Genomic DNA, 21,610 nt, shown 5'->3' with positions numbered 1-21,610 from the left:
AATTATACATTTGCAGTGAAATACAATTTTCTCTAGCTTTATACAACAGAAGTGTATATATTGTGTTTCTGTTTTTGTATAAAGCGAGAGAAAAACATATATCTTCTTGCTATACACTTAATATTGCAGCGAAATAGGCAGTGAATTATACAATTGTTCATTATACAATTGCAGTGAAATAGGATAGCGAATTATACAATTGCAGCGAAATAGGCCAGCGAATTATACACTTGTATATGTATAGCGAATTATACGGTTTTATGTTTGCTATGGAGCGCAATTATGCAAAGTTTGTTATAGCATACAAATATGAATTTTTTGTTTGCTATATGTGAAAGTTGCCCATTAATAAAACCCATTAATATAAGGCGGAAATCAATGAGTGTATATATGTTTAATTGATTTTATTTTATTATTCTTTGAAATAATATATTATTAATATTATTATAAAAGACAAAAATATGTATATCTTGGTCATATAATTTGACCAATTTCATTTTATTACTCTTGAAATAATAAATTTTTAATTTGATGTATCTATTATCAATATATGATATATCCAACAAACTAAACACTTAGATACATGAGCATTAACTACATTCATATGTATCATACAAATATCTAGTATTAGTTTCCCGTATTTATTATCTGTGTCTAGTATTTATTTCATGTATCTATTTATATGACCTAATATTGATTTCATAGATCGATTTATCTGACCTAATTTTAAGTTCATGTATCTTTTTTATGTATCTAGTATAAATTTGATGTATCAAGTATCAACTTTTTTACATTATATTAAAAAACATGTATCTAATATGCATAGTAAGCATATGCATATAATTATGTGTATTTAAATATGGAATGTAATAGAAACACACAAATTAAGGAATAAATCAAAATTTGTGTAGTATTTGTCTTATCATATATAAAAAAGGATTTTTTTTTTTAAATTCTTCCTTTTTTTTAGCATCTGAATTTTTTTCTCATAGATATACATAACTTTAACTCAGATATATGAAGTCTTAACTAAATATATATACACCTGATATGTATTCAACATTGTTGTAATTAATGTATATCTTATGATACATTTGTTATGTTAATTAAAGTTGGCGTGATTCCTTCCATCTTTGATTGAATCGTTCTTATATTTAGATCTATTCTCGACTTGAGTGTTGGTAGACGAAGAGTTGTCCCTACAAGGAGAAATTCACGAGTGAAAACAAACAATAAAGTTTTTTAATTTAGTACAACATTGTTAATGTATTGTACCTTTAACGAGATTTATTCGATTTCGAGAATGGTCAGGCACTAAAGTTTTTGGGGAATCTAATGTTTGAACTTTTTAACTTGAATGTAAGAATATTATGAACTTTTAACTCAAATACAAAAATCAAGATAAGAATAATAAAATAATAAAAATAAACCTATATGTAAATTGTTGATTTGAATATATCAATATCAAAACTTGCTAGAGTTAGAAATCAAGCCCCAAAATGTGGTGTTTTAAAAACTTGCTAGTGTTTGAAATCAAGCGCAGAGCAGCCCATCAGACATTCATTGAACTTGTATGACACTGGCTCGTTATCCTTCCACTGCACAGAGCAGGAGCTATTCGTTGCTCTGTAGAACCAGCCTCACGCAGTCCACCCCACTTTAGGAGCCCAGCAGCCCGAGCCTTCGCTTAAGCCACAAGACCCAACTCTGTGCTTGGATAGGGCAGGCCAGAGAATTGCCACACAAGCCCTACCTTCTGGTCATGCTCAACATTCCACCACACTGATGCCCTCACTTGAGTTACAAGCCCACGCTACTGAGCTCGGCGATGTAAACTCTGCTTCTTGCTAAAATAAATAGGCAAATAGGTATGCTTATCAACGATGTGGGACAACACTTGGGGAGAAAAGGAGTAACACTTAATAGAAGAAAAAAAGAAAATGTTGTTCTTTCGTCTTCCTTTTTCTAGTTAGTTGTTTCATTATCTGCTAGTACTCATTATGTGCCTGAACATCAGCTGGAAAAGGAAATGCTGCTAGAACTCGAGGAAGTCGCGATTCCATAACATTAACAACCATCATAAAGGCATTTGACGATCAAAAACTGCTCGTAATTTAAGTATTTACATCAAATAAAAAGCGACCTTGTAATATAACTCAACTAGACAGACCATAAGATCAGCTTAAGTGTCCTTATTTTGGCTCCCAAAATATGATATCTCCTTGCTCTCCAACAAGACCAAGATCTTTAAGCCTTCTTTCTTGGTAGTATTCTAATTCATCTAATTCCAATTCTCTTTCTCTAAAGATATCGTCGATTTGTTGTAAAACCTTCTTCTCTCCTGCTCTTATCCCTACTGCTATCTGAAGCCTTGAACTGAGGTTCCCTTCCTCCATCAATTTCTCATCCTACAATCGTTGTTGTGTTCAATGCCATAAAGAAGTTTTATTCATAAGATTGAGAAACCAGATACCATAGAATTAAAGGAAGGCGACAATGAAACATGGACGATTTAAATATAGTAGGACAAGAGGCAATGACGATGTCTTAGTAACAGAATTAACTAGTGATGTAAACATATATACCTCTTCAATTGTGGTGTGATAGGCTGAAAGTGCAGATTTGCATGCATCTCGTACGACTTTACATATGAGCTCCTCATTTGCTCTGCTGACAGGTAACTCAAGATGACCCCAAACAGCATTTCTGAAAATTGATTCTAGTAGGAAAGCATCAGTTCCACTAAGGGCAACCAGCCTTAGATATGGAATCAGAAAAGGGGGAAGAGATTGTCCGAGTTTTATGTCAAAGTAAGCAGTTTCTCCTAGGCCATTTGACTCTGCTATATCCAGCTTGTCCTCATAAAAATCATCAGACTCTGATATTTCCAAAGTTAATGTAAATGCATCACGAGCTGAAGTACTTGGTTCGATGAAGCCATAGTCAAGAGCCATATCAGCATTGCTTTTGTTCAAGTCATATTGGATGAAAAGCTGTCAAAATCAACCAAGTTGGCTATCAAATTGAAATGCTACCTAATGCATGTGATAATGAGATAGGAAGTAATGAATAATTGTTTTCACAATATCAGTTTTTCAATGAACAATAACAGAATGACTTGTTCTCTAGTGAAGATGGATTGAAGAACTCAATAAGCTTTACCTGGTCTCCAGCCTTCAGTTTCAATGGACTTCGTAAAGAAAATAACAAATCCCACGAGAACAGACCTGCTGGTCCTCTAACTTCATGGGCATGATCTTCTGTGGTTACTCTGGCATTGTGGTTTGTCTGATAAGTAAACCATTCATATAACATTATTCACCAATCCATCATAGACAAAAAAAATGATGAAATGTATATAACAATGAACATTTACGCAGGTGCACAGAGCCAGAGCCTCTCTCACCATTGTGGGCTTCTTATGAGCAGTTAGTCATCATTAAAATACTTCAATTGCTTATCTAAGTAGTTTTCATTTACCTAATAACTTACCAGGTCAGCAAAAGGAACCAGAATAAGATTTTGATTCCGAAGACGAGAAAATGCCCTTGATCTGAGCATTCCAAATGCCCAGAAGAAATCATCCAACGTTATAGGAAAAGGGAAAAGCTGCTTGTTAGGAAGTATTACTTCTTCTTCCACTTTTCGGAATTCATTTTGCACATAATCTTTCACACTCAATGTTGTGCTTAAAAGTTGAGTCCCTGCAAATGATAGCATGACAAACGAAATGAATCACAAGTACCTGAAACTCTCAAATTCTCACTTAACCAAACAAGGGACATCACATTTCCTATATAGCAACGAGCAATTTCATCATCGTTAGAGAAAATGCCATCGTGTTCTACACATTTGATCATGGAGTGTAATCAAGACAATCATGTAACAACCCTATGCAAAGGCATTAACAGTATCTCTAACTAAGTCAATAAGGGATCACAATTTCATAGGTTATATGAAAACCATTAACTAGCCTACCATATAAATTATTGCATCCAAAGCTGGAAACAAACTTCAAGAGGTTCTGTAACCATATGACATCTCTCAATAGTCCAAAATTTTAAGACAATAACAATATAAGCAACTAGGACTAGCCATAACGCGATGATACAGTTGCTCCTTTGGTAACCTAAAGGTCATGAGTTTAAGGCATGAAAACATACTCTTGTAGAGATACAAGGGGAAGGCTGCAATTTAGAGTACTTTGTCATGGGGCAAGCACTTAAGTAATAAAGCAAGAATTTAAGTTCTACATACTACACAGTCCAAAAATGTTTATACAATGGCGTGGAGCTCGATTTACTTCCCCTTTACGAGCTTAAAGACACACACATACAAAAAGAAAGCTAGTTGTGGGCTTCGTACTCAGACGGTGTGGGTGGCACAGAGTGTATGAACACAAAAATCTGCAATTCTGTTTTTACATAGTAAAGCAGATTAGATTACCTTGAATCTCAGAAAGCTCCTCTTCTGACCTGCACTGGAAGAACATATCAAGAACCTTCATCAGCAATACAACTTCCAAAATAATTATTCATAACATATCCAGTGTAATTGCACAAGCGGAAGCAAAAAATACACAAAAATCTGCCTTCAATATGCAGACCTTACACCTACCTTGGGAAAAGCAAGCAAAATTATTCATAAATCTAAAAAAGAAAGCAAATTGAAGGCAGACCCACCAATAAATAGTGGAATCAGTAGACTCTGGAAGAACAGCCATGTAATATTTCCACTTTGAATCATCTCTCCATTTCTCTCTAAGCAAGAAAAGAGCAACAGAAATCCAAGGTTTCAATCCAGTACACACATTCCCAATTTCAGTATCTGCAACAGCATCTGGATTAATCCAGAACCTTCTAGGAACTTCTAGAACTGTCTCCCCTTTAGCTATATCTCTCTTAGCAACTAACCCTAAACCTTCTGGTACAATTCCTGGCTTTACAGGTGTCTTTGCTGATACAACCCCTTCATCACATAGCCACTTCCAGAATGTTTGGACTGGTTCTGGGATATTTGGGTCAAGTTCTTGCAACTGAAGAGAGTTTATCAAGAATGATTTTGGGGAACTGTGTAAAGATTGAAACTTTGTTCTGAATCTTGTGGTTTTGAGTGGACAGAGGAAAGATGAAGAGGGTAAAGAGAAAACAGAAGCCATTTTTTCTAGCTTTGTTTCCCTCTTAGCTAGCTTGGCTTGGTTCTACTGGATTTCAGAGTAACTAGATTTCCAGATGAGGTTGTTAATCAGTTAAGACAAGACCTTTTCTATCTTCTTTATCAATCATCATATCTAGTTTATTGTGTTAATAATATATCTATCTATCATATCTTGTTTATTGTGTTTCGATAATCACATTATTTTGTCCTTGTTATTACTCTTTTCTTGTAGGCTCTGCAACGCTTTTCTGTGTTAGTTGTTATGTTTGCCTCACTATTTTCTTCTTCTTTTACTTTGTTATCTTCTTTCGGAAATCATCTCTCTATGTGTATAATCTACCTTTCCAGTCCCAGATATCACTTGTGAAATTTCACTGGTTATATTATTGTTGAATTAATAACAAATTTTCTATTCATGACATAATCAATCTTTTTTTTCCCAAAGTGCTTTCCCACATCGCTGATAAATATATCTGTTTGCCTCTTGATTTTTGCAGGCAGCAGAACTCAAATTGCCGAGCTCGGTAGCGTGGGCTTGTAACCCAAGTGGGGGCATTAGTGTGGTGGAATGTTGAGCATGTCCAGAAGGTAGGGCTTGTGTGACAATTCTCTGGCCTGCCCTGTCCAAGTACAGAGTTGGGTCTTGTGGTCCAAGCGAAGGCTCGGGCTGCTGGACCCCTAAAGTGGGGTGGACTGCGTGAGGCTGGTTTCACAGAGCAACGAATAGTTCCCGCTCTGTGCAGTGGAAGGATAACGAGCCAGTGTCATACAAGTCCAATGAATGCCTGATGGACTGTTCTAATTAAACCACCACTTTTTTTGTCTTGTAGTGAAGTTCTCCATGACCACACCTCAAAGCTAACCATAACCAGTCATTTGTTTCTGAGACTAGGATAAATATACAATGCTCTGAAAGCTAACCATAACCAGTCATTTGTTTCTGAGACTAGGATACAATGCTTCAACTGCATAACATTATAACCATTTAACTATTTATTTATCTTTTTTTAGTCCTTTTTCATTCTGCAATCATTAAAGAACAAATGAGATAACATTTGTAGAACCAAGTAAAGCTAGAGCGAAACATGGCTTCTGTTTTCTCTTCTTCTTTCTTCTGTCCACTCAAAACCACAAAATTAAGAATAAAGCTTCAAACTTTACAGAGTTCTCAAAAACCATTCTTGATAAGTTCACTTCAGTTAAGAGAACTTGACCCAAAAATCCCACAACCTGTCCAAACATTCTGGAAGTGGCTATGTGATGAAGGAGTTGTATCAATAAAGACACCTGTAAAGCCAGGAATTGTAGCAGAGGGTTTAGGATTAGTTGCTAAGAGAGATATTTCAAAAGGGGAAACAGTTTTAGGAGTGCCTAAAAGGTTCTGGATCAACACAGATGCAGTTGCAGAATCTGAAATTGGGAATGTTTGTACTGGATTAGAACCTTGGATTTCTCTTGCTCTTTTCTTGTTGAGAGAGAAATGGAAAGATGATTCCAAGTGGAAATATTACATGGCTGTTCTTCCAGAGTCTACTGATTCCACTATATATTGGTGGGTCTGCCTTTAAGTTTATCTTTTTCCTTGTTGTTGTTAGGCTGGATTAGAGTCTGTCATTAGCTAGATTTTGAGTTTGGCTTAGGCTCAATTGTCATATCTTTACATAGTATCGAAACTAGGTCCATCCTGTTTGGGCTTTCGGTCCACACTCGAGATACGTCTGGTGTGAAGGGGAGTGTAAGAGTGGGTTAGATTCCCGTATTGGTTCGTGGGATGATTCTTTTATATGGTCTTGGGCACTCTTCTACCCATGAACTAGCTTTTGGGGTTGAGTTAGGTTAACTTTCAAGTGTCGTATCATTATCTTTACAGTTTTTATGAATATTTGTTTCTACTGAAGTTGTGTTTCTGATGCTGCTTGGTATGTTCTTTCAGTGCAGGTCTGAAGAGGAGCTCTCTGAGATTCAAGGTAAACTTTTTCCTTGTAAAACATGCCTTTAATAGGAAAATTACAGATTCTTGTGTTCATGATGGAGTTAAGTTATATACACTAACATTGTAAATTATTTTTTTAACTCTTTATGGTTACACAATCTCTTGAAGCTTGTTTCTGCACTGGATGCAATCTTGTATGTTGTAGCTATAGGCTATTTGACTGTTTTCATGTAACCTGTGAAATTGTGATCCCTTATGACTTTGTTATAGAGATTGATATGCCTTTTATATAGAACTGTTGCGTGATTCTCTTGATCATACTCCATATTCAAATATGTAGAGTGGGATAGCACTGTCTCTATGCAAAGTTGAAACTGCCCTTAGATAAGAAATGTGATGTTGCATGTTTGGCGTGCTATCATTTGCAGGAACTCAACTTTTAAGCACAACATTGAGTGTGAAAGAGTATGTGCAAAATGAATTTCAAAAAGTGGAAGAACAAGTCATACTTGGTAACAAGCAGCTTTTCCCTTTTCCTATAACCTTGGATGATTTCTTCTGGGCATTTGGAATGCTCAGATCAAGGGGGTTTTCCCGTGGTGGGATTCAAAATCTAATGCTGGTCCCCTTTGCTGACCTGGTAAGATTTTAGGTAAACAAAATTACTTAGATAAGCAATTGAAGTTTTCTAGTGATGAATGACTACTTATAAGAAGTCCACAATGAAAAGGAGGAAGTGTTGGATTCAGAATAAATTCATCTTAGTTACAACATTGATTCAAAAGTATGTTGATGATCAAATGAACCTATATAGATATGAAAGCTTTAGTTTCAGCTAGAAACAAGTATTAAAAGAGTCCGAGGACTGTTGTCAGAATTTCATTGTTTGTTGAAGTTCTTTTGGCTATCGATTGGTGAATAACGTTATACAAATGGTTTACTTATCAGGCAAACCACAGTGTCAAAGTGACTACTGAAGATCATATCCATGAAGTTGGGGGACCAGCAGGTCTGTTCTCCTGGGATTTGTTATTTTCTTTTCAAAGCCCATTGAAACTGAAGGCTGGTGACCAGGTAAGGCTTGCTGAGATTTTCAAAAGGAAAAGTCATTCTGCTATTGGTCATACAAATTCCAACATTTTGAGTAAAAACATTCATTACTTCCTACTATCTCATAATTTCATGCATTATGTAACATTTTTGCTGGATCATCTGTTAAGAGTCTATAGGAGGCCTTGTTTGCTTCATATATTTGATTGAAGATTTGAAGTACTTCTGTTAGAACTAAAACCTTTTATGCACTCATACCAAAAATGGTACATAACAGATGTGTTTTTGACAGTTTCTTATTCAATATGGCTTGAAGAAAAGTAATGCTGATATGGCTATTGGCTATGGCTTCATCGAACCAAACTCAGCTCGTGAAGCATTTACATTAACATTGGAAATATCAAAGACTGATGATTTTTATGGGGACAAGCTGGATATAGCAGAGTCAAATGGCCTAGGAGAAACTGCTGAATTTGACATAAAACTTGGACAATCTCTCCCTCCTTCTCTATTTCCATATCTAAGGCTTGTTGCCCTTGGTGGAACTGATAATTTCCTACTAGAATCAATTACTGGAAATGCTGTTTGGAATCTTCTCGAGTTGCCTGTCAGCAGAGCAAACGAAGAGCTCATATGTAAAGTTGTACTAGATTCATGCAGATCTGCACTTTCTGGATATCACACCACAATTGAAGAGGTATGACATTGTGATTCCTCTTGTTCTTACTATATTTTGGTTCTCCATGTCTTCATTGTCGCCTTCCTTTGAAGCATTCTGCTAAATACTATGGTATCTGGTCTCTAAATTGGATGAATAGAACTGTTTTTATCTCCATTATGTGGTACATGTATTGTCTATTGGCATTGAACATAATGACTATTGTAGGATGAGAAACTTATGAAGGAAGGGAACCTCAGTTCAAGGCTTCAGATAGCAGTAGGGGTGAGAGCAGGGGAGAAGAAGGTTTTACATCAACTCGACGATATCTTTAGAGAAAGAGAACTGGAACTAGATGAATTAGAGTACGACCAAGAAAGGAGGCTTAAAGATCTTGATCTTGTTGGATAGCCAAAGTAAGGAACTCTCTGCAGACCTTATGATCATTCTAGTTGAGTTATAACAGCTTGGACTTCAAAGTCAGAGGCGGATCTAGAATTTGTAGGCTCATATACGAACCTCAACTTAGCTATACGACTTCTCAGCACACAATTTGGATTTTCTTCAAGTACCCTTTATTGAGCATGACATTTAGATAAACGATCAAACTGTTACATTTCTTTGCTCTACATTTTAGAGCATTTGATAGTAAAAAAGGTTATATTCCTGTAAAAAAAACTGTGGTATCAAGTACAATCAACACTGTCCAACTTGTGGAAGAGAGTAAAAACATATGAACAAAATGAATGAACACATTAACATGACACTTCTTTTCTTTTTGACAAGTGACACGTTTGGTTTCTTCATTTTTTTTCCCTCTTGCTTCTCCCAGTTATAAACTACCTATCTATGACAAAACACCTCTCCAAAATGCCCTGACGACTGAAGGCCGCATTTCAGCCCTTTGGCTAACAGATCTCGATTGTGCATACCAACAACTTTACGCCTTCACAGAACGCCTGTGCATCACTATGGAGTAGCTACACATGGAAGACATGCCCTGAATTGCATTTCATTGGACAGCAGTGGAATTATCAGGCCCAAACAAGTCATCACAGGTTTTACTCTCACACAGACACTCCTGTGGATTTGCATAAAAATAATCTTCTTCTTTTGGTTTGTCTGCAATGACTCTGCGTCGGGACAGTTGTCCCATTCGTCCTTCATGTGACTGCCGGACTGTAGCTGTAAACTCATCCCATGAAAGTGTTCCATTCTGATGCAAATCTAATAACTCTACCAGTCTTTTTCGATCCAATAGAATGGTTTTCTTAAACCCAAGATACCTGCAAAATATAATCAGAAATGCCTTCATAATGTTGTTAATGTTATGGAATCATTTCCAGCGCAGTAGGTAATATGTACCTACGATGACCTTCAACAACTTTAGCCATGTTCCCATCATAAGTGGGAACAAATACATTACTAGCAGTTGAAACGATGAAATCCAGGGCTGCCATCTGAGATGAATGATTCTGGAAATGCTGCAATTCCCCAGGTTCTAGCAGCATGTCCTTTTTCACCTGATATTATACATAACAGGAAAGAAGGTCCTCAGCAATAAAAAAAAAAAACTACCAGTACAAAACGTAGAACATTTTGAGCACATTCGCAGGCTACCAAATGTCTCAAAGCATGTCGGTTAATTCAATAACAGAATACTTGTATCAGCGATCATTTTCCAAGTTGCTCGTCTACTGAATACATGCAATAGACTACAACAATGTTGGCTAAGGCACATGTTCGCTATTCCATGCATCAGATTTCGGATAAATGTTTAAGAAACAGCCCTAAAACTGGTAGTTTAAATGTCCCAGCAACAGATACAAATAATCACTTACAATTTTTGGGAAGGCAGCTCTCAAAGAAGCAAGCCTACGTTCACCTCCATAAATGTCACCAGATGCAATATATATTTGTATGTCTTTATCAAAACCCAAAGCTTGCAAAATTATTGCTGCCTCTTCTGGGGTGAGAGGACACAATCCTTGAGATCTCTTCTCCTCAGATACAATCTCTTTCTCCCTCCACCAAGGGAATGCATACCTAAGGAAACAAAGGCAACCAGAAAGGAATTTACTATTTAGACAACAAGTTTGCATGTTGGTCAAGACAAAAGGGTGAAACAGAGAAAATTGTTTTGGTGGGAGTGGAGAACAAAGTGAAATCTTTAAATCATCCAACAATGTAAAAATTCGAAATCTTGAGATAGAAAATTAACTTTACGAGTAAATGTCATTGTCACAGCAGCTCATAGTTTATGTTAGTAACCCACTGGCATCCAATCAACTAATTTTATTATGCCCATGACGAGGGCAGGTTGACGAAGGCGGATCAACTTCTTCAAAGATAACTTCTTTCCATATTTTGTTTAAAAGAAAAAAAAAAAGAGAGAATAAAACTAAAATACAACCGTCATTCTTAGATGATCACCTTAACCGTTTGAGCTCCTCAGCTTCCTCCTCAGTGCAGCCATGGGTACAACCAGAGAATGCCAACATATCCATCTCATATCTTAGATGCAATGCTACAAATGGCCCTCTCTCCTGAAGCAATCGTACCAATTTTTCTCCCAAAGCCTCAATATCTGGAGTGAATTTCAATGCCTGGAAATTCACACGACATCTGAGTTTTTGAAGCTCAAGAGGAATCCCATTGTTTGCTAGCCTAGTATCTGTTCTGTTGAAATGTATTACTTGATGCTTTTTGAAGAGAGGCAGAATCTGCAATAGTAATCCAAATGCGTTAAAGCGGGTTAAATTAAACGACTCTTGATGAAGCATATATAGCATCAGAGGAGATCTATTCAATTATCAAGGTATTAGAATCATTGTATGCAGATTGATTCAGTATCAAAAGCAGTACATGATACTACATACAGAAAAAAGAGAAGTACTTTGCAAGGTGAGATGTATCATATAAGATTTAAGCACCAGTCCTCTAAATGACAGACAAATGATGATGTCCACAGTCATGAAGAAGAATCGACGGTGTAGGTCAATCACAAATTGATAATAAGACAAGGATGTATTGCAAGTACATAAACCTGTTGCAAGTAATACTTTTCATTTGACCAGCTAACAGGAGGCATTTCTAGCGGTTGGTATCCATATCTCCTGCTGAACCTCTTTGGCAGTCTCTTTATTATCCGAACTTCATCTCTTAGGGAATCAATGAAGTGTCTCACATCAAAAATATCATCAAAATTGCTGCCAAGAAATGTTACAACTTGTTATAAAACACGGAGCAATAGGTTAAAGATCTACTTCTACAGAACACCAGAAATACCTAGGGTCTGCCCAGAAAGATGTTTTATCAAGCTCTGGGACAACCAAAGTTAGATTTAAAAGCCGTGCAACAGTCACCATGTCACAGATCTACATTCAAAAAAATGGCAGAAATAGTTACAGATTAGGAGTTTGAAATTCCGGTGCCTACTTTATATTGAATACAGTTTCGGATTTTCTGACTTTCTTGCCATATGAATTGGATAAGATTGTATAAAGCAAAAAAGCAAAAGAACAAATACTAACGGCTGCACGCATTTGATTCAAGCCACCATTGCAGGACACTTGAAGAAACCCATTATTTGTATAATTTCCTGCATAATATCATATGTCAAAGCTGTTATAAATGTTAGAAGAAGCAGAATTTGGAACTCATAGAAAGACATAGTTACTATTACTGTTCCACTTATAAGACTAGGTAACAGTACTTTTGGTCACTGAATGTTTAGTTAGTAGAGTGGCAGATATATAAGTTGTTTGGATACTTGAGTAAATCTTTAATGATTCAAAACAGCACAAATATTGTGCTGAGATTTGTATAACTGATTACAAAGATCAGTTCCTACTCTAAACTGAAAGGAAATGATGAAGTCTAAGAATGTATCTACATCATTTACAAAATCCAACCTACCAAAAAATGCTAGCGGAAGTGTACAATTGCACTTGGAGATATATAAACTGAAATACAATGTCTCATATTGCAAGAATTGAAAAAAGGTTGCCTGTAGCAACTTAAAATGTACGTTCATCCATAAAAGTGTGTTTACATCCATCCCCTTATAGTTGGAGATATTTATTTCTTTTATTAGTTCCTTGTAGTTGCGACATTTCGTCTAGCAGCATTAATTTGTTCAAAAACATCAGGAAAATTTATGTTTAGTCTACTTCATGATTCAAGCTGTAATATGGAATGCTACAGAGAGGACTAGAAAAGAAAGTCTATCATCCAGTCCCTTTCTCGACTTCCCTTCAAACGAACATTTTGTTTTTATCTCTAGGGAAGCACTTCCTACTAATCCAATTGATTATCTGTCGACAGACTAAGCACAGATTCAACGAGCAACTTCATTAGCTTTTCAGAATATAGTTTTAAAATGGGAAGAGTATATATATTCTGAAAAGCAAATGGAGTCTCCCATTGGATCTATGATTAGTTAGTCAAGGAACATGAGTTTAGGTTCTCTATTTCACACATTGTGACTTTATCAGCTTTTTCAGAATATATAGTATTATGTTCCATTTTTTCAGGAATGCTTGATAAAGCTTGTCACAAGATTACGGGACCTGGAATGGGGAAATATAATAGCATCAATCAAAAGTAAATCAATTAGCAGAGGAAAACACACCATATATGGATACCAATTTGGGACGAAAAGAAGACATTTAAAACCATTACCTATTTCTGACCACAAACCTTTTAAGCTGGCGATTTTTTATCGCCATTTGGACACCAAAGTGACAACTAAAAATAGAAAGAGAAACTGACCATAGACATCCATCCCATTGGTAGCTCTCTCTAGATTACAAATTTGTTAAATCGTACTTCCAAATTATCATATCTCAAAAACTATGAATACCATGCTCAGGTCTCCCTCCTAATTCATTTTTTTTCCTTGTCAATCTATGACAATCAATTAACTTGCCTCAATCTCAAACTAGTTAGTATATAAATCCTCTTTCACTTTCTGCTCTGGTAGGGACGCCTTCATTCAAATGCTAAGCTTTGACGTTTTCAGTAAATTAGGGATTCTTTAAAACTAAAAGTTCCCTAAATCTCATGTTGTATAAGTCTCTATTTATCCTAACTATACTAAAAAGACCAGATCAATTACCAGACCTCACACAAGTGTAACAACAACTATGTTTAAATCCCAACCACTGGGCAGATATCTCTATTCTTCCATATGGATCCTTCACTTCCATTGGTGTTAGGTTATTAGCTAAGGAATTACAACCAAATTATATACAGCAGACTGATCACATACTTTAACAACCACAACAACATAACCAGTATAATCCCACAAAGTAGGATATAGGGAGGGTAGAGTGTAGACCTTAACCCTACCTCAAAGGTATAGAGGTTGTATCCGATAGACCTCGGCTCAAGGAAAAACAGTCTAAAGCAGTTCCAAAAAAGAAGTACATAAGTACAAAAAACAACCAATAATAATACAAACAACATATAATAACAGAACGGGAACTAGAATAAATATCATAATCAAGGTACAAGAAACAATATATAGTAACAAAATCAAAGGACAAGAAACTACATACACAATACTACGACTACTAATATAAACGGAAAGATCACATACTTCAATGACATCAATTAACTAACTAAATACTTCATAACTTATAGAGATTCAACCTCAGAGGGACTCACTAGGTGGAAGGAGAGGCAAAGGAGAAGGCAAAGTCTCTTCAACATGAACAGACACCTTAGTAGTATAACCAGTAAAACCCGAAAACCAACGTGGATTATAAAGCTCCCAAACAGCAATAAGCTGAACCAAACATGTCCATATCAAAATGCTGGAACAAACCCTTATAAAATAAACTTTTAATCTAGTCCTCTGTATCATCTGCCCTTGTAATGGTAGTACTTTCTCACTTCTAACATGTACCTCACTCTCGGATCTAACCTCCATTTTACCTCCTCTTCACTCTTCATAGCCAATACTTCAACCCCAAATCACCAAACCCCTCAAATCTCTTCATACACAAATTCCTCATATGTACATGCATGTTAAGGTAATACCCAATTGCATCAAAACTCAAACCACATTGGAAAATGAGAAATTGTCACCCCAGATTAACTAAAAATTTAAACTTTTCAACACCCAATATGGAAAAAGATCTCAACTTTGGAACAAAACCAAGAAATGAGGGAAAATGGAAAATTATAACCCCAGATTGACAAAAAAATTCAACACCCAAAATGAAAAAAGCTGAACTTTTCAACACCCAATATGGAAAAAAATCTCAACTTTGAGCAAAACCAAGAAATGGGAAAAATGGGAAATCTATGATGAAGTAAAAGATGAGAAGCGGTGAGGAAATTAATTATTTTTTTTTAGGGGTTGTCAAGAATGTAGCACAAGAAGAAAACTATAGTAGGGACAGACAATAGTCAATATGCTGTAAATCTAAAAAAAAACATGCTTTTAATGAATTTTCTGAGAACTTTTTTCTCTGTAAAAAGATAAAAACTTGTACAGTATGTTGAAGTAGCAGGATCTAAGGAAGAAAATGACAGAGATGGAAGAGATCTAAGATTATCATGAGAGGAAAAAAAAAGAACAAATTTTAAACTTAGAATTTTGTACCCAAAAATGTACTTTTTACGTAATAGTATTAAACAAATAGTCCAAATCAACACACTCAAAATATGGTAATGGAAAATTAATTACTCTTAAGTCATATAACGTAAATTTTTAAATATAAAAAATTTAAAAGAGACTTTTTGGTATTCTAAATTAGGAAAAATAGTATGAAGTAATAATTTTTTAATCTAAATTATTGTCATAGTTTATTTTATTTGTAATTTGCGATAAATATCTTATTTTTTTGTCATCTGATTTGATATATAATTAGCAATTTTCGATATACGATTACTCATCCGATATACAAATGTATAAAATATGTTTCTCGTTATATAAAGCGAGAGAAAAATATATATACAATACAAATACACATAGTTTTGTCCTATGTACTTATAATTATATAAATACAGATCGTATTATACAAATTAGAATATAGAAATGAATTTATACAAAAGTAGACAATTTGTATAAAATTAGATATATCTAGCGAATTATACAAATAAATTTTTTTAAAACAAATATAAATTTTGTTACGGAGTGCAATTATACAAATTATAATTAGACTTTGCTAGATGGAAAAGTCGCTCGTTAAATTAACTCTCATCTATCAATAAATCAAAATTATTTATATTGAATTAATTTAGAATATGATTAAATTGTTTTTAAGTTTATAAATCAAAGTAAAGTGGCATAAAGGGGCTTGAACTTGTGACTAAACTAATCAAGTGTGTGTTGTAAAGTCTCTCTTCTTACAAATTAAATTAAAATTATTACTACTATTTATAAAAAGAATATTCTCTTAGAGCCATAATACGTCACATAGTGCGTGATATAGTGTATATAATTATAAGATTTTAGAATAACACGTGAGAGGTTAATTATCTTATAATTACAGAATAATTGTAGTAATAAAAAAATAAAAAATAAAAAATAAAAAATAAAAACATGTAATTTGACGTACAATTTCTTTATAAGATGAATAAGTTAATAATGTAATAAAACTAATTGATTGTTCATTTATTTATTATTTTAAAAATAAATTTTTACTCAATTAATTTTCAAGATACTCATATTATATAAATATCATGATAAAATACTTCTATTAATTAAATTATTTAATGACGATTACTCTCATAAGGAAATGACTGATGCATTCCTTTTCAATATTATTTGGTTTTAATAAATTAAGGTATATCTTCAACATTAAGAATCAATGATAAGCTCAAAAAACTTAAAAGTATTTATTAAGGTCAAATAAACATAGAGAGGTATGTTACTTTGATAATTCTATTTATAGGTTTTATTTATTAATTATATAAATCATTAATATAACACTTTTTTAAGAGTTCCAAAACTACTCAAAAAGAAATGCATTGGTAATTTTAACATTTTCAATCCAATCAACATCACTTTTTGCAAATTTAAAGGTCTTTCCTTTTCTATATATCCCTTTCACCACCACCTTTAAAAATATAAAAGAAAAATAATTCATTTAAAGTGAAAATCTGGATTTAATAATTTTATTTCAGGAAAAGAAAATGATAAAAGTATAATTAAGAAAGAAATGAGGCACCAACATTTAGCAGTGTGCACTATTCGAGTTAAATCGAATAATCAAATTAAATTAAATTGAACTTTTATTTAATTTTTTAGTTTGGTTTTAGATTTTAAAAAATAAAAACTGAAAAAAATGAATTATCTCTCTCTATATATATAGGTTCATAATTAAGTTAGAGTTAACCATTTTGTCTCTTTTTGGTTATTGTCTTTCACGATGATTACTTCTAAATTTTATGTTTGAACATCTATAATAGGTATACTTATAAGTATTGGGGTGTTTTAATTTTTTCTTATGATTTATATTAGAATGTATATTTAAGGGATTCAATATTATTACTCTGGTTATGTTATTAATTATTGACATAACCGAATAATCAAACCAAAAAAAATCGAACCGAAGAGAGGAAAATCAAACAAAACCCAATTTATTTTGGATGGATCAAATTGGTTAACACTTAGTGCAAAACCAAATCGAAAATCCGAATGCATTGGTGGGAGTGTTTCACCCTTAACTAGAAGTCTCAAGTTTGAGCCCTGAATATGAAAAAAAATCTTGATGAAATCACTACCCAAAATATAGGCTTCGGACTCCGAGCGAAAAAAAGAGAGGCTAAAATTTAAAATTAGAAAGGGAAGGTTCCTTTGAAGTCAAGATAGTTTTTTGGGGCAAATTCATAAATAGGCCAACTACAAAAGAGAGCCAATCATATTTCTTTATTACTCTCTTGGTCCACGAATAAAAATAATTTAATAGCCAATATTATATTCATTAAGAATTACCAAATTATTCTTATTTAATAAAGGTAAAATTTGAATTCTTTATTATTACTATAAGCTTAAACTTTATATTCAATTGAATAAAAAGAGAAGCAAATAAAATATATTTGTATAGTTGAGAGCAAAATTTGTATTGTTTCTCTACAGCCTACAACCCTCAAGAAAATAAAACTTATTTATTTATATATATATATATTTACTATTATAATAATAATAATAATAATAATAATAATAAAATCTTCATCCTTCTCCATCTGAATCTCTTCTCCAAACCAACATTCTATCAGTGAAAAATATAGCAATAATTTATTTGAATTTAGTGACAGAAAGGATGATTCAAAGAAGGAACATCCAATGGGTAGTTGTAATTTTGGGGTTTATTGCTAGTCAAGTGGAATCCCTTCGATTTGATCTGCAATCTGGTCTCACTAAATGCATAGCTGAAGATATTAAGAGCCATGCCATGACTGTAGGCAAGTACCATATTGTTAACCCTAATGAAGGTTATCCTTTGCCTGATACTCACAAAGTCACTGTCAGGGTAATTTTCTTGTTATTTTTATTTATTTTGATGTTTAAGCAAATGGGGTTTCTTTATTTGATCTGTTTATGTTAAAGTTTGAGTTTTTATTGGTCGATCTATGAGAAATCAAGAATGGTTTGTGTGTGTGTGTTGGATGTTTTTGGTTTGATATGTGAATTTTATGCTGGAGTTGTAAAGCATCAATTATTGAACATGCAAGGAAAATATGCCATTTGAAATTGATCTGTGTAATTTAGGTGACATCTACATATGGAAATACCTATCATCAAGGGGACAATGTTGTTGAAGGGCATTTTGCTTTTGAGGCAGCGGAAGCTGGGGATTATATGACTTGCTTCTTTGCTGCTGATCACAAGCCCCCTGTAACTCTTTCTCTCGATTTTGACTGGAGGACTGGTGTAGCTGCTAAGGATTGGACGAGTGTTGCCAAGAAAGGCTCTGTTGAAGTAAGTCCACTTTTATCTTCTATCTACCTGCTAATGTAGCTAGACTTCACGTATACTTGTGTTAGATATGCATTTGTGTGGATGATATGACAGTTTGCGCTCATATAGAATGTAGCTCACAAGAATCCCTTGTGCACGATAAATTTGCACTTGAGGAGTCTCATAGACTACATCTTTAGTTCAAAGGAAACAGGAAAATTATGGATGTTGTTTAGTTTAAAGGTTTTCAATTTTTGATAGGGAGTTTTATCTAGCTGATTCCAACTAATTTTGAAATAAGAGTAGTTGTTATATACCATTCTTTCTCAAAAAAAAAAAAGAATAAATGAAAAGTAGTTATATAACAGAATTTGGGAACGCCTTATGAAGTGACACTCTTTAGTACCTTTTCTTAAGAATATTTTCTTGCTTATCAAAACAATTTGTTTTTTGGCTGAGTAAAAAATTACAAGCAACTTACTAATCATCTTGAGAGCATCGGACTGTGTTTGCTTGGTGATGATTGCCTCCATCATCTCGCCTGTAATGCATACATACGCACTCCTTGCGGCCCTCATCTGCATTAGGCAGCCTTGCGATCACACTCATGAGTTCATCAATCTCCTCTGAGGCATAAGATTAACTTGGCTCGTGTATAGGTCTCATAGCTTCTGCATTATCCTGAGGTCTCTGAGCCCCTCTCACCCCATTCACGCCCTTAAACTTGGAGACTGGAGTTTCTACTTGATGGAACTGCTAGATGATAATGAACTTTTATTAAATAGTAGGGAATACCAAAATATGAGGATGAATTTATTATTCAACATTTTAAATCAATATCTTAAATTTCTATGCATTTATTTGCACATATAATGAGATTCATGTTTCTCTGTGCATGTCAGCTTGAACTTTAGTGTTTATTACTTCTGCTGGAGAAGCTGCTACAGCTATTAATGTTTCACTTTTGTACTTTCCTCCTCTTGAATAGAAGCAAATACAGATAAAGAATGGAAGGAAGAATAGCTAAAAACCATCCCTACGAAGTAACTCGGATTTGGTAGATATTATTTCCAGATTCTTGTTATTGTCAGCAAAACAAAAAAAAGCCTACAAGCCCATTAGCCTATTAGCAATTATAATTTTAGTTACTGTCATTCTGTCATTAAAAGAGGTACTGATATAAAACCATGTCACTAGAATTCTAGTGCCTTGCTACTTATTGAAAGAAGAAAGGAATTTCAATATCTGACAACCTATGGCTCAATCCTCAAGTTAGATTGATGTTATGATGCATGCTCGTGAAGTGTTATTGATATGTTCTTGGAAAACAACATAGGTTATAATCTTACGATTTACATTAAAATTTTCTGCATTCTGTTGTTCTTAGTTAGGACTACTTTTCTTTGTTTTGAACAATAGTCTAGAGTCTTTTATTTAAATCAAAACTTAGAGTAGTAGAAAAACTATTGTTGCCAGTAGTGTGCATCTGTATTTCAAAATCTTTTAGTTATGTCAACTTTGTGCCCGGACGAAGGGGCTTCTGAGGAGATGAAATTGACCATGAACTTGACTGCACCTTGTGGAGTTCTGAGTTGTGACTAACATAAACTCTTGTCATCTTAATAGATAATGGAATTTGAACTAAAGAAGATGCTTGAAAATGTTAAAGCCATCCATGATGAGATGTTTTTCCTCCGTGAAAGGTGAGTTTATCTTTTTTTTAAAAAATATTTTAAGTTCCTATCTTCAAAAATGCTGTCGATGCATGTCAAATTATCCCTGGTTAGTACTCCCTCCGATTCAATTTGTTTGTCCTATTTTGACTTGGCACAGAGTTTAAGGAAGAAAAGAAGACTTTTGAATCCTTATGGTCATATGACTTAGAGATATGTCAATTGCACTAAAATGTCATTTAATCTTGTGTTCTTAAACATGTCAGTTGGAAAGTTGGAAATTAAGGGAAAGAGAATTCTTTTTGAAACAAACTTAAAGGAAAGTAACGCGAACAAATTGAAACAGAGAGAGTACTATTTTTAGGATCAAACACAAGTGGTGCAACATTTTTGGAGAGTCAAAGCTACATAGTTCATAACTGTTGCTTGATATTTTTTCGGCACGATGCAGGGAAGCTGAAATGCAGGAACTGAACAGATCTACCAACTCCAAAATGGCTTGGATGACTGGCTTGTCAATCTTCTTGTGTTTAGGTGTGGCAGGATTGCAGTTGTGGCATTTGAAGACCTTCTTTGAAAAGAAAAAGCTTATCTAATGTTGTTTCTGATAGCTTAATAATGCAACATGTATGTGTAGAATTTTCCATAGATTACAGCTGAAGAGGGAAGGCAATGTTATTGAGTTAATTGTGATAGAGAGAACTTGGATCTTTTTAGTTAATTACTTTTATATGACACATTCTCCTATTTAGCCTTTCTCCATTTTATTTGCAGTTTACTTGTCAAACTTATCATTTTACCTTGATATCAGAATTTTATAGCCACAAAAATATCATTGCATGTAATTACAAAGTTCCAAGTGTAATTCCATAAGTGTGATTTGTGGAGAGTAGAACGTAAGTAAACCTTAACCGAGAATTTGTTTCCAATAGCCCCATCCTCCTACAATGCATCGACAGAAAAAGTAAATATATTTCACCCTTTCCGCTAGTAGTGAACTGACAAATCTAATACTAGTTGGACTGGGGCAAATGCATGCTTAGCAAAAGAAGAAACAGAGCAACTGTCACAGCAAACAATTTATGAAATAACTCTCTCAAGAAGAAGATAACAGGTAGGTTGGTAATTGATACTTGTCATTATAAATAACTTAAAAACATTTTTCTTCTTTCATTTACACTTTTTTTGCAAAAAAGAAAAGCACCCCAACCACTACCAATCAT

General features: G+C 34.1%; 4 protein-coding genes across 4 annotated transcripts; 2 read left to right on the top strand and 2 right to left on the bottom strand.

Moving 5' to 3' along the window:
* Nucleotides 1-2,036: 2,036 nt before the first annotated feature.
* Nucleotides 2,037-5,291, bottom strand: LOC107020229 (ribulose-1,5 bisphosphate carboxylase/oxygenase large subunit N-methyltransferase, chloroplastic). The gene is made up of 6 exons (XM_015220514.2): nt 4,683-5,291; nt 4,447-4,475; nt 3,493-3,704; nt 3,163-3,288; nt 2,586-2,993; nt 2,037-2,408 (listed from the first exon to the last, which is right to left on the bottom strand). Exons 1-6 carry the CDS (start codon nt 5,156-5,158, stop codon nt 2,193-2,195), a joined length of 1,467 nt encoding a protein of 488 aa, XP_015076000.1. The 5' UTR covers nt 5,159-5,291; the 3' UTR covers nt 2,037-2,192.
* A 368-nt stretch (nt 5,292-5,659) lies between these two features.
* LOC107020231 (ribulose-1,5 bisphosphate carboxylase/oxygenase large subunit N-methyltransferase, chloroplastic-like) lies at nt 5,660-9,562 on the top strand. Its single transcript, XM_015220515.2, has 6 exons — nt 5,660-6,709; nt 7,096-7,124; nt 7,519-7,730; nt 8,039-8,164; nt 8,433-8,837; nt 9,027-9,562. Exons 1-6 carry the CDS (start codon nt 6,243-6,245, stop codon nt 9,207-9,209), a joined length of 1,422 nt encoding a protein of 473 aa, XP_015076001.1. The 5' UTR covers nt 5,660-6,242; the 3' UTR covers nt 9,210-9,562.
* Nucleotides 9,445-15,360, bottom strand: LOC107020228 (rhamnogalacturonan I rhamnosyltransferase 1). The gene is made up of 8 exons (XM_015220513.2): nt 14,469-15,360; nt 12,332-12,399; nt 12,087-12,175; nt 11,845-12,007; nt 11,232-11,521; nt 10,640-10,844; nt 10,164-10,321; nt 9,445-10,084 (listed from the first exon to the last, which is right to left on the bottom strand). Exons 1-8 carry the CDS (start codon nt 14,731-14,733, stop codon nt 9,811-9,813), a joined length of 1,512 nt encoding a protein of 503 aa, XP_015075999.1. The 5' UTR covers nt 14,734-15,360; the 3' UTR covers nt 9,445-9,810.
* Nucleotides 15,361-17,876: 2,516 nt separating this feature from the next.
* On the top strand, nt 17,877-21,154 carry LOC107020232 (transmembrane emp24 domain-containing protein p24delta9). Its single transcript, XM_015220516.2, has 4 exons — nt 17,877-18,286; nt 18,526-18,735; nt 20,341-20,417; nt 20,839-21,154. The coding sequence occupies exons 1-4, from the start codon at nt 18,077-18,079 to the stop codon at nt 20,981-20,983; spliced, it is 642 nt and encodes a 213-aa protein (XP_015076002.1). The 5' UTR covers nt 17,877-18,076; the 3' UTR covers nt 20,984-21,154.
* Nucleotides 21,155-21,610: the final 456 nt, after the last annotated feature.

This window comes from Solanum pennellii, chromosome 5 (genome assembly GCF_001406875.1).
Source record: "Solanum pennellii chromosome 5, SPENNV200".
Lineage (NCBI taxonomy): Eukaryota > Viridiplantae > Streptophyta > Magnoliopsida > Solanales > Solanaceae > Solanum > Solanum pennellii.
Note: the sequence above shows the minus strand (reverse complement) of the source record. Positions and strands in the feature narration are given on the sequence as shown.

Bases quoted from the DNA above. Each gene is read 5' to 3' on its own strand.
- LOC107020229 (XM_015220514.2), bottom strand. From the start codon at position 5,158: ATGGCTTCTGTTTTCTCTTTACCCTCTTCATCTTTCCTCTGTCCACTC. The intron at 4,476-4,682 runs GTGGGTCTGCCT...CTTCCAGTGCAG, and splicing joins ACTGATTCCACTATTTATTG to GTCAGAAGAGGAGCTTTCTG. The intron at 2,994-3,162 runs GTAAAGCTTATT...TGATTTTGACAG, and splicing joins AACTGAAGGCTGGAGACCAG to CTTTTCATCCAATATGACTT.
- LOC107020231 (XM_015220515.2), top strand. From the start codon at position 6,243: ATGGCTTCTGTTTTCTCTTCTTCTTTCTTCTGTCCACTCAAAACCACA. The intron at 7,125-7,518 runs GTAAACTTTTTC...TATCATTTGCAG, and splicing joins GGAGCTCTCTGAGATTCAAG to GAACTCAACTTTTAAGCACA. The intron at 7,731-8,038 runs GTAAGATTTTAG...TTTACTTATCAG, and splicing joins TGGTCCCCTTTGCTGACCTG to GCAAACCACAGTGTCAAAGT.
- LOC107020228 (XM_015220513.2), bottom strand. From the start codon at position 14,733: ATGGAGGTTAGATCCGAGAGTGAGGTACATGTTAGAAGTGAGAAAGTA. The intron at 12,400-14,468 runs GTGAGTCCCTCT...GATATTATGCAG, and splicing joins TTTGCCTCTCCTTCCACCTA to GAAATTATACAAATAATGGG. The intron at 11,522-11,844 runs GTTTATGTACTT...TTACTATTGCAG, and splicing joins AAAAGTATTACTTGCAACAG to ATTCTGCCTCTCTTCAAAAA.
- LOC107020232 (XM_015220516.2), top strand. From the start codon at position 18,077: ATGATTCAAAGAAGGAACATCCAATGGGTAGTTGTAATTTTGGGGTTT. The intron at 18,736-20,340 runs GTAAGTCCACTT...TCATCTTAATAG, and splicing joins CCAAGAAAGGCTCTGTTGAA to ATAATGGAATTTGAACTAAA. The intron at 20,418-20,838 runs GTGAGTTTATCT...GGCACGATGCAG, and splicing joins ATGTTTTTCCTCCGTGAAAG to GGAAGCTGAAATGCAGGAAC.